General features: G+C 36.4%; 1 protein-coding gene across 1 annotated transcript in view; it reads left to right on the forward strand.

Moving 5' to 3' along the window:
• LOC148952336 (trypsin-1-like) overlaps positions 1-12793 on the forward strand; it is a 177350-nt gene that overhangs the window by 54350 nt on the left and 110207 nt on the right. Inside the window, exon 3 of the mRNA XM_089088633.1 lies at positions 6142-6289. Within this exon, the coding sequence (XP_088944759.1) occupies positions 6142-6289 (148 nt within the window). The remainder of the gene's footprint in view (positions 1-6141; positions 6290-12793) is intronic.

Raw genomic sequence — 12793 nt, forward strand, 5'->3', positions numbered from 1 at the left:
ATTTGTTAATCCACATTTGCAAAAGGTTCCACACTGCATCGGAATCACAGGCTTCGCAGCAAACAATATCGACAAACTTAAGTCTTTTTCCCTCTGCATATAATGCAAACGGATCTTTTAACTTTAGACGCAATTCAACAACGTCACAATGCACCCTACAAATATATTCTGGTGGCAATCAGTGTATTTAGTCGCTATGCCTATGCCATTCCACTACGATCAAAGAGAGGTGTTGAAGTTGCTCGGGGCATTGAAAGTATTCTAGAACAGGATTCATATAGAAAAATTCAATCGGATCGTGGCAGCTAATTTGTTAATCCCCATGTGCAAAAGGTTCTTTTGAAATATAATACAATACTTTATCATAGTCACAGCCCGATAAAGGCTGCATTGGCTGAACGATTAATAAGAACGATTCGTCTATTAATTTCAAGATATTGTACCCTGAAAAATACATCGACTTTTATGTATGATTTAGATAAAATCATGCAGATATACAACCATCGACCACATCGATCTCTATCCAACTCTAGCCCTCGGGATGTTCATTACAGTGAGAATACATTTGATGCTTTTCTAAAGCAATACTCCAATGGCAATGAGAAGAAAAAGAAGAAGAAATTTAATGTTGGTGATACTGTTCGAATTAATGGAACCACCAATATTTTTGAAAAGGGGAATTATTTATGGAGCACCGAACTTTTTAAAGTGTCCAAAATTCTAGACACTATACCCATAACTTATCGACTATGAGACACCAAAGATGATGAGATTCTTGGCGGTTTTTATGAATATGAACTGTAAAATGTTATAAAAACTCGTGAAATTTATAAAATTGAAAAGATATTAAAGAGTCGTCATAAAAGGGGTAAGAAACAGGTACTTGTGGGCTGGCTAGGATACAACTCAAATTTTGAATTTTGGCTCAGTGCTGAAGATATAAAAAATACCCAGTGATTTCTATGTGACCTTCGTGTCCAATGTTTTTGATCCTCTCTACAATTACTTGAATAAAACAAGTGATTTTTGGACAAAACTCTCCCCCACCATCAAATTCGACGGAAAGTATGAAGTGGCTCTTGTCGACTGTATTCTCAAAAATACTTATGACATCCTGAGAAAGGATCGTAAATATGAAATAAAAATCAGACCCTATGATTGGCCACCACCACCAGGTGATCAAGAACAAATTCAAAAAATCAATTGGTTGGATTATCCATATATTGAATTACCCTACGAGGAACTCACCTGTATGAATGATTTATGTCGTACTATTAATAAAAGAATTTCTGCCCGTAAAAAAGGAGCTTTTCATTTCAACTATTCAAAGGAGGAGGGCAGGATCTACATTAGTTCACCTATTGCCAGCGAAAAGATTATTCTCAATGATAACCTAAAGGATGTCCTTGGCTTTAAGCTCAATATAATCAATGGTAAAAGTGCCGGAAACACTAATTTCATTTTTGCTGACTACCCGCCTGCCTTCTCCACAAAAACCTGTATATTTCTCTACGCCTCATTTGTGGAAACATCTCGGGTTGGTAATTCAAATGTTCCCCTCCTACGAGTTCTTGAACGAAAAACCAATCAAGAACATATTCATCACTACAATATAAAGCATCTTCAGTATATCCCCGTAAACACTTCCTATTTGGAACTCTGTCAGTTAACACTAAGAACTGAATTGGGTGATCCCATAGCAATTTCAAAAGGTTTGGCTGTGATTACATGTCATTTTCGACCCATCGTGCAACAGCAAGATGTCTAATAGAAAAGTGGTATTCACTTGTCCTGATATTGACTGCTATGTTAATACTCTTGGTCCAAGACAACAGGGCAATGGAATTGAATACTACAGAGGATACTCGTCAATGTCAGGCTAAGGTTTTGGCAGTTGGTTTGCTAAACTGTATTGATCTTCACTACCACTGGCTAGAAAATATCTTGTACCGGCTGTGACAGATTTTGCATCCTCTACACTATACGATTGGGGCTCTGGCAAGGATTTTAAAAAAAGTGCTATGGAAAATCTTAGGTACAGCGCACGAGGCCTTGTAGAGAAATTAAAACAAATCTTCAAAGTCTCAACTAGGTTATAAAATAACACAAAACTCTTCAATTTCAACTCAGGACGGAAACAAAATACACCCCCCTTGCCGCAGAAAAGAGTAAAAAAGCCACTACACAGAACAACCAGAAGGCCTAGGAATGGAATTGTTATATCGAAACTATATTTCTTCTCTTAACGTGTCCTACCTGCCGCATAAGGATTCTCAACCTTCAATCACCACCTCATTTAATCTAGTCAATATTAAAAATGTTGTTCTGAGTTTAAAGCAATGATACTATTAACAATTCCATCAACAACAACCCCTCTCCAACAATATCCAATTTCAAATTTATTCCAAGGAAGACAAATTTACATATTTTTCGTACTCATATATATATATGCAAATGAAAGTCCGGAAATCCGATAATGCAATGCTAATTCGGGCCGATGGAATATCCTATGAAAATTGTATACTACAGAATTTATTTCGTCAAATTAGCGTCTACATCAACGGCACGCTGGTGAGCACAAGCAATAATCTCTCAAACTATACAAGCTATATGCAATTCATGTTGATGACGCCCAAGTCATACAAGGAATTGAGAGGTGCCTCCAATGGATATAAATATATTACTAATACTGATAGTACAGATGCGCTTAAAAATGCTACAACTAGTGAATTACATCTAGTTGGAAAAATATATCATGAAATTTTTAATATACCCCAATGGCTGCCGCCCACTGTTAAAGTGGATATAAAAATGACGCTTGCACCATCCAATTTCATATTGAGAAAAGAACTTGCCGCCAATCCTGATGCAAGTCTCTCCCTCATATCGGCTATACTTCATTTACGCAAACAGCAGGTCATGAGTTCTGTTGCTTTGGCCGTGGAGAAACTGAGAGCCAATGGAAATAATATTAAACTACTTGTTCCTCATACAATCACCAATCAACGTCATATTGCCATGGGGTCACGAACCTTCACCGATTCATCCTTTATCAATGGTGAAATCCCCTCGAAATTGGCCTTGGCATTTGTAAAGAGCTCTAATACAATAGGATCATGGACTCAATGCCAATATAGATTCGAAATGTTTGAACTCCACTCTCATGTGTGCAAAGTGAACGTTATCACACTCTACACTCTTTTCTTTGATTAGTAATAAAGGACTTTTTATGAGTTGACCACACAAACCCTAGATGTTGATTTGTAACTATTTTAAAATGTGATAAGCGAAGATATGTTTGCTAAAACACATGGTATCATTGTACTAGATTTGTCTGGTACACAGGATATGAGTATAGTAGTTACGGGGACTGTGCGTTTAGAGTGTACATTTGCCAACCCATTGGCTGAGAGTATTGCACTAATCTCACTAAATCAATATTCTCACTAATCTCACTATGAAACCTATTGGGAAATCACTCTCGAAGGCAGTGTTCTACTAGACTTGGTGCCATGAACACCAGTCAAATAATCAATGTATTTAATATGGACCCCTATATGTCTCAGTACAAATCTTATTGTCTACCCTCAGACTATCTTGGAAAAATTCAAAGTGCGAACAATACCTTGATTATTGTTAATAGCATTTCATCGGCTATGCTGACGGGTCATTGGCTGTGTATCTAGCAAAAAATGAAGAATATCGAACTTTTTGATCCTCTTGGCCTATCTTATACAATCTAAACGTCTCACATCAGAAACTACATTGAGAGCATTAGGACAACCGCCATTCAAAATCTGAAGAGGGTGAAGGATCTAACGACTAAAAGCTGCGGCTTCCATGCGCTACTATATTTTGTGTTTTGATGTCATGGTTATACTTACATGCAGTTTCTCAACATTTATGGTGACAATCCGTGTCTGAACGACTTTCTAGTGGAAAATATTCTTACAAGTGTATTTAATATTTATTTCAGTGCCCTAAGAATAAAGTGCTTAAAAAATGTTTTTGAATTTGTTTATTAATAAAATGTATATATACAACAATGTCTTTAAATCTTCACTTTTAGATTTCTTCATCGGTGTATAGGCAACTGTAGTGAACCACTAATGCTGGTAAATCATTTGGATTCATTGTATATAGATCTTGATTGACTGCAAAGTCAGGGTCACATTTTCTACAGTACAATGTAACTTCACTCTTGTCGTATCTCTTTGTATAGTCAATGATACTATTTGCATTCATATTATGAAATTCACGGGTTTCAATCTGTCTATTAGAACCAATATCACATACAGTGTTTTCAAGTGGTGAATCATATTCGGTAACCGCCAAATAAAAATCACTTGGTTTATGGTCATAGTAGGCAGTGTCGTCACAGCGATGACGTAGGAACCAGATTGTCTTGTTACTCCAACAGTTGAATTGTAGACCAGATTCCTCTTCCCAGAATAATTTAAATCCACGACGATACCAATCCAGTAGAAATAAACTAAAATCGCCTTTAGGATTCTTTCCAATCATAGCGGGATAAGTATTCTCCCACTGATCGCATTTATCATTGTGACAATTGGAGCAGAGGTGCCCTCTAGGGTGAGAGTCACACACCTCCTCAAGACATGAATTACATCCTTTAATTTGTACTGCATAGCCTCTATGTAATTTGCAAGGATTACATAATTTACACTTTTCATGATAGTCATCAATAATTGTACATTTCTTACATTGAGTCCAACCGCCAAGAGTGTACATGCACAATGGGCATATATAGAAAATTTTTTTGGTTTCCGGTGTCAACTCTCTCACAGCTAAAACGAAACTGATTGTCCTCGCGCCAGAAATTGAAGGTGTAGGAAAGGAGAGGGGAGTAACTTTGTGACACTACCTCTTCCGAAGAAGTAGACCTATATATTGTCAATGTAGGTAGATCCGCAATTTCATTCTGATGTGTAGTTATCGATATATAAATAAATTACGTATATTTATTTGAGTCATATTTACAAAGTTTCATACATCTATTGAATGGGGGTTAATCCAAATGTTGAGAAAATCATTATCCAAAATCGAATCTTTTTCTATAAACACCAGATTTTATCTAATTCTATCTTTTTCAAATTTTTTCATTTTTCAGTAACTTCAATCCGACTGTTGAATCTAGACTGACCAGAAAAGAAAGTTGGCTCGGAAACAACAACAACATTGACCTTGGCATTCGCTGAGAGCGTGCCCAAAACAACAACAATAACATTGACCCCATTAACCACGTGTTCTCCCTTATGACTCTATCGCGTGCCCAAAACAACAACAATAACATTGACCCCATTAACCATGTGTTCCCCCTTATGACTCTATAGTCCATGAAAGTGACAAAGTTCCTGTTTTTCCATTCTCACTGACAAAATCCATAAAACCATCAAATAAATTGACCAACACACATAACCATCCATAAGAACATCAAATAAATCGACCAACACACATAACCATCCATGAAAACAGACATAAATGTGACAAAATTCCTGTTTTTTCATTCTCACTGACAAAAACCATAAAACCATCCATAAATGTGACAAAATTCCTGTTTTTCAAATTCTCACTGACAAAAACCATAAAACATGCATAAATTATGTCCTGTTCGGAGTAGAACCCCCCCTTCTACTACAGAGAGACAGAGAGAGAGAGAGAGAGACAGAAAAAGAGAGAGAGAGGGAACGAGAAAGAGAAAGAAAGAGAGAGAGAGAGAGAGAGAGAGAGAGAGAGAGAGTAAAAGAAAGCTAACAGTTATTATTAGGTATCTTGTTTTGTTTTCATAGAACAATTATTTTTAGGCTTCGCCGATATAATTCTAAATTCTTTTTTGGGTCACCACTGGTGTTGGTAAGGGTAAATAGAAGGTTACTTTTCGTTCCTTACTTTAGTAAGCAATGTTGGCTATGAAGAACTTGTCAAAGAAAATGAAAAAAATAATTTTTTTACTGCTTTTCTTTTTTAATTCCGGAAGATGGGAAATTTGAAAAATTTGAAAAAAATTTCTGTTAACCGTTTAAGAAAATTAAGAGGATGAGAGTATTTGATCAATGTTCAGAGGAAGGGGGACTCTCTCTATCTCCTTCTGTGTTGTCTCTACATAGATGTTTTTTTTAGCCATGATCCTTCAGATTTGCAAATAGTGGGTGGTGAGCTGGATCTCTTGAATCATAGCGGCTTTGAGCAGATTCGTCTTGGGAAGCGAATAGTCATTAACTTTGATTACGAGCTCAACGAATTCATGTACGACATTGCAATGATAGAGGTGAGTGTAGAGCTGATTTCAAACGATGAAACATTAGAGAAAGAAAAGCTGCGTTCAATCACGTCTACTCAGCCTAAAATTACACGAGGGCCATATTATTAGGATGGTGACTGGGGTCCATACGTCTCACTGTCATTTTAAAATACAACCACCTTGTCTCACTAATTTGGACAATTTTGCTTGCAAACTGTAAAGCCCATGCGTATGTATAGCAAGCAGTGGCGGATCAAGGGGGGGGGGGGAGCGAAGGGGCCCCCCCCGCCCCCCCTAGCGTGGTCTAAAGTAGTGTAATTTGCTTAATTAACTCAAGTTTGCATTAATTAAACTTGCTCCTAACGCAAGTTTATCGAATCAACCTATTTCGCCCCCCCCCTCTAGTAAAAATTTCGGATCAACCTATTCCCCCCCCCCCTAAAAAAAATCCTGGATCCGCCCCTGATAGCAAGTAATAGCAAATGTACCGGCCGTCCCAAAATTTGTATGGACGATCCCACGGAATCTGATATTTTTTGGAACAATATATATACTTTTACTTACTTTCCTGTTCAAGCTCTTTACAGTTTTCACTGGGATTGTATTTCTAACAGCCAGAATATAATTTGTACTTTACTGAAAATTTTTTTTTAAATGTTTTCAATTTTATAACTTTTAGAAATCAAAAATTAATTAAGGTTTTTAGGAATAAATATCAGCATATGCATATTAAAATGACAATGCATAAATTTTTTTTTAGTAAAGTACAAATTATATTCTGACTCTTAGAAATCAGAGGGTTTAGAACCCTACTCAGATTAATTTCTGCTCGTTTTGAGGTTGACTTATATTAATTTCTGTTTGTTTTGGGTTCAACTTGTTTATTAATACTAATTTGTGGTAGTTTTATGCTTGCTAGATTATTTGATTCTATTTTTGTTCAGCTTTGGTTTAATGAAGTTCTTTACTTTTTTTTGAAAAACTTATTTTATGCAAAAAGTTTTTTTGATTAATAAAGATAATGAAGACATGAAGGAATTCCCCCTAGAAAATTCCCTCGGAAAATTCCTCCCCCGTCGTCAATCAATCGAGGAAAGTCAACGTAAATGCTGAGAAACTGCTTTTAGGTATAGCCACGACATCAGAACATGAAAGAGTAGTGCATGAAAGCCACATGTCTTAGTCGTTCGATCCTGTACTCTCCGTTGATTTTGAATGAAAGATTTCCAACTGCTCTCAATAAATTTGTTGTTGTATGGAGTGTAGAATTCATATGATAGACCAAAAAAATCAAAAAATTCAAAATTATTCATTGTTTGAAAAATGTATAGTCAATGATCTGTTTTAAAATTTTAGGGTCTGCAATTAACACCAAGTAATGTATGATCAACACTTAGCATTTTTTCAATGAAGTCCGATGGTTTGCAATAGGACTTGTACTGGGACATGTATGGATCCATATTAAATACGCTGATTATTTGGTTTGTGTTCATGGCGCTAGGTCTAGTAGAACACTGCCGTCGGGTGTGATTTAATAATAGATTTCAAATTGACTCAATGATATTAGTGTGATACTCTCAGTCAAATTATCGGCAAATGTGCACTCTAAGTGTACATTCCCTGTTAGTACTATGCTCATATCCTGGGTCCCCGACAGGTCCAAAACACTTACACCATGATTTTTTGAAAACATTGAATCGGTTATTCCATTTTCAAATAGTTGAGCGTCATGATCTAGGGATTGCTTGGTCAACTCATATAGAGTTCTATAGGTTATTTTGTAAAATGATAGAGTGTACAGTGGAATACCATTCACATTGCAGACAAGGCTAGATAGACCAAAAATTTAAAATAACAGGGGGATGCAGTCCAGGATCCAACGGCACTCGCACTCTTTACAACGGCCAAAGCAAGTGTTGATGGAATTTCTTCATTGATAAATGATGAATCGGTATTACTACGAGCGCTGATGGCAATGTGACGTTGATTGATGATCGTATGGGGGACAAGGAGTTTAATTTTATTGCAATTGGCTCTTAGCGTTTCCACTGCCAATACAACTGAACTCATAACGTGTTGCTTTCGGACATGAAGAATTGTCAAAGTGATAATGACATTTGCATCGGGTTCTGCTGCAAATGTTTTTCTCAAATGAAATTCGATAGGGCTTGTTGCAACTTTATTTCAACCTTGACATTGGGGGGTAACCGTTGGGATATATTGAATATCTCATGATTTAATTTTCCAACTAAATGATACTCCTGGGTCACTGCAGTAGTCGACTCACCGTCAGTATCAACACCTGATCGATATTCATAGCCCAATGACTGTCCTCTCAACTCCTTATATGCCTTTGGTGTCATCATCATAAATTGCATGTAGCTTGTATAGTTGGATAAATTATTGTTAGTACTAACCAACGTTCCATTAATAAATACATTAATTTGTTTGAACAGGTTGTGTAGAATACAGTTTTCATAAGAGAGACCATCGGCAGCAATTGGAGTTGTATTATCTGACTTTTTCTTCGCCGCAAAATTTAAATCAATAAATGTTGAAGACAAATCAATGAAATAGTCTTCATTGGAAAATATTTGAAAGTGTATATTTTCCGAGAGGGTTTGCTGGGGGTGAAATTGTTCATAGTAGCCATACTTGACACTGACATCAACATTTTCAGCATTGAACAGATTCAATAGGGAACTGGTTGATGGATGTGATTCCTTTTGGGGGAGATAAGTCATCTTAAGAGAAGAAATCCTTCTTTGATCTAAAAATCTTTTTCTTCTGCTTCTTATTGGTCTTCTTCGTTTTATTCCTCAAAGTCGTTGTTGACGTCCTTCGCTTCCTGCCTGGGTAGAGACTGATGAAAGAAGGACGTGCATGCATCCTTTTTCCCTTCCCATTTTTCTGAGATTTTAATTGCTCACCAACGGCTCTTGCTGAAGATCTAATATTTTTCTTAACACTCTCGTTGAAATTTTTACCCGACCCCCAGTCTTGTAGTGTTGAGGCAGCAAAATTTAATGCAGCAGGTACAAAATATTTTCTGAACAGGGGTAGTGCAGACCAAAATAGCCTAGCAAACCAGCTACCAAGACCATAGCCAGACATTGTAGTACGCCCCTTGTAGTGGTCCAATTCATGACCGATTTGACGTGGACTCAGAGCACCAACATAGCAATTGATATCAGGACAGACAAATGGAATTCTTCTATTGTTCATTTTAGGTGCTCTCGACGACGATGGGTCGAAAATGACATGTAATCACTGCTAAACCTTTTGTTATTGCTAGAGAATCACCCAATTCACTTCTTAGTGTTAACTGACAGAGTTCCAAATATGAAGTGTTTAGAGGAACATACTGAAGATGCTTTATATTATAGTGATGAACAAGTTCATGGGTTGTTTTTCGTTCAAGAACACGTAGTAGAGGGACATTTGAATTACCAACTCTCGATGTTTCCACAAAGGATGCATAAAGAAATATACAAGTCCGAGGCGAAACCAGGTGGATAATCAACAAAAATAACCTAATCCATCCCGCTAACAGTGCCTGCGTTTTTCCCATTGATCATATTCTGTTTAAAGCCAAGGACGTCTCTCAGATTATCATTGAGATGAATCATTTCAGTGTAAACAGGTGCTTTAATGTAAGTCATATTGTGCTCCACTGAATAACTACAATAGACTGTACCATTCCTACTATATGAGATTTTTCCGTTGAATGGACAACAGAAATCCATCATAGTACTATATTCTTTATACTATACAAACCCATTCATACTCCAAAAAAAGTGACCAGTCGAATGGTACAACTTTTATATTATACACACGATCCTTTCTCAGGATGTCATAGGTATTTTTGAGAATATAGTCGACAAGAGCCACTTCATACTTTCCGTCATCGAATTTAATGGCGGGGGAGAGTTTCGTCCAAAAATCACTTGTTTTATTCAAGTCATTGTGGAGAGGATCGGAAACGTTGGACATAAATGCTACACAGAAATCATTGGGCATTGTCAATATCTTCAACACCGATACAAGAATCAAAATCAGAGTTGTATCCTAGCCACCGAACAAGTAACTGTTTCTTGGCCCTGCGAGTATGAGTCATTAATATCTTTTCAACTCGAAAGATTTCACTATTATTTTTGACTTTATGTAGTTCATAGTCATAAAAGCCGCCGAGAATCTCTTCATCTTTGGTATCTCGCAGACGATAATTTATGGGTCTGGTTTCTAGGATTTTTGCCACTTTAAGAAGTTCAGTGGACCACAAGTAATTACCCTTTTCAAAAATATTAGTTGTCCTACTAATTCGAATAATGTCACCGACATTGAATTTCTTCATGACAATCGTTCCATTAGAATACTGTTTAAGAAAAGTATCAATTGTATCATGATCAGAATGATGAACTTCCGTTGGGGTTGAGTTGGACAATGATCGATGCGGTCGATGATTATAAATTAACATGATTGTACCTAAATCATGAATAAAATCAGGTGTATTTTTCAATGTACAATATCTTGAAATTAAAAGTCGAATAGTTCTTATCAATCGTTCGGCCAATGCAGCCTTTATAGAACATGACTATGACAGAACAGTGTATTATATATCATTAGTAATTTTGCAACATGGGGATTGACAAATTCACTACCGTGATCCGTTTGATTTTTTTATACGAATCCTGTTCGAGAATGCTTTCAATAGCCTGAGCAACTTCAACACCTTTCTTTGACCGCAATGGAATTGCATATGCATAACAACTATAAAAGCTGATTGCAAGTAGAATGTACTTGTATGGTGTATTGTGAAGTCTTTGAATCTCATGTAGAGTTAAGAGATCTGCTTGTATTATATGCAGGGGGAAAAAGGCTTTAGTTTTTCGATAGTGATTAGCACGAAGCCTATGATTTCTATGCAGAGTGTAACTTGATTCATTTTGTAGATAGTCTTGTACACTTTTTGTGTGAACACCAGTGACTTGGGAAAGAGTGGTGGGGGGGGGGACTTAAACTTCCCGCTTCACCAATATTTTCATAAACATGTTTCAGAACTTCAACCATTTTGAACGTAAACACTTAGTCTAACGCCCACTACCCTTTTGTATACTAGTGGGTGATGATGGTGGTGATGACGTTGACTTGATAAATCTTCGCTTTTGTCTATCTATCGGTGGTGTGCTCCTCCTCATTGTCAAATCAATGTTCCCACTAGGTGTGCTAGTATTTTCCAAGATTGATTTAAAATCTTCTTCTTCTTCTTCATCTTCATATTTTAATGATGTTGAGGGTGAATGTTCATTTATTTTTTTTAGAACTGGCCCATTGCTAATAAGGCTTTTTGGAAAGTTTAATGTATTTAGAAAATTGTATGGATGACCTTTGAATGATAAAATTCCTTTACGATTTTTTACCATATCATACATTAGATTAAGTAGATCGTAGCTCTTGCCTTGAATTGTAATGTCTTTCCCATTTATATCAACTTGAATATGATCTTGCACACTTTTCATCAGATATGTTATGCGTTGTTTACTTTTTTCACGAAATTAGTGCGGCATTATATTTCAATTGCTTGAAACAAATTAATACAATTAGACTTCATTTAAATTTGTTCCAGCAGTGATAGCAGAATAATCCTGTAGCGATGGTTCTTTTTGTGATCTATGTCACTGAGTCTTGCTTGATAGGGCTTATGTTTTTTCACTCGGCGAAGTGTATCATGAAGTAAAAGCAGTTTTTTATCATCATTAATATTCTAGTTGGCAATGAATTTACTCAGATTGTTCTCAAAGTGTTCCACGGGTGAGAGAGCGAGTTCTATTGGAGTCAATTTATAGGGTTTAGCCATCTAGAGAAAACTGTTTACAAGTCCTGCGATTATCGGCAGTAAAAGTGTGAAAAGTTACCGCCCGCCTGAAGAAGACGTTTCCTTTTAAAATTCTTTCCTTTCTTTTTACAGGCCAATGTACGTACAATAGAACGATGTTGCTTACTCTTTTGCTTAAATACATCTTTCAATTGAACATTGCCCTCACTTAAACTGAAACAAAGTTTAAATATTAGAATAATGAAATCTTTTTCAATACTATGTTTGAGTATGGCTTTCCTAAGTGGGGGTTTTGAACTGCTTAGAACCGAAAATAAATGTCTATTTTCATGTCGGTGTCATGATGGCAACTAATACGCCTCTTTGCTGTTCACGGGAATATGTACTGTAATTTCATTGTCAAAAATATCTGTGACTACACGCAGATCCTCTGGTATATTTTGATTAAGATCCAATAGAATATAGCCGTTGGGTTTTTTAGTTGCCTGTTTGTATGCTGAGAGAAAAAATTTTGGGGCACGGGGTTATATTTGTTTTTTTAGGGCTATTAGTGAGATTGAATCACACACAACTCTGTAGATGATATAGTAGGTGCAGTTCGATGCAAGTGTTCGCATACATTTGCTCTGATGAAAGAGGTTGTGTATTACCTCTTTCATCAGGTTGTGTAATGGAAATCTGTTTATGATGAGAGT

This window comes from Artemia sp. Qi Xiang Cuo, chromosome 5 (genome assembly GCF_049724085.1).
Source record: "Artemia sp. Qi Xiang Cuo chromosome 5, ASM4972408v1, whole genome shotgun sequence".
NCBI lineage: Eukaryota > Metazoa > Arthropoda > Branchiopoda > Anostraca > Artemiidae > Artemia > Artemia sp. Qi Xiang Cuo.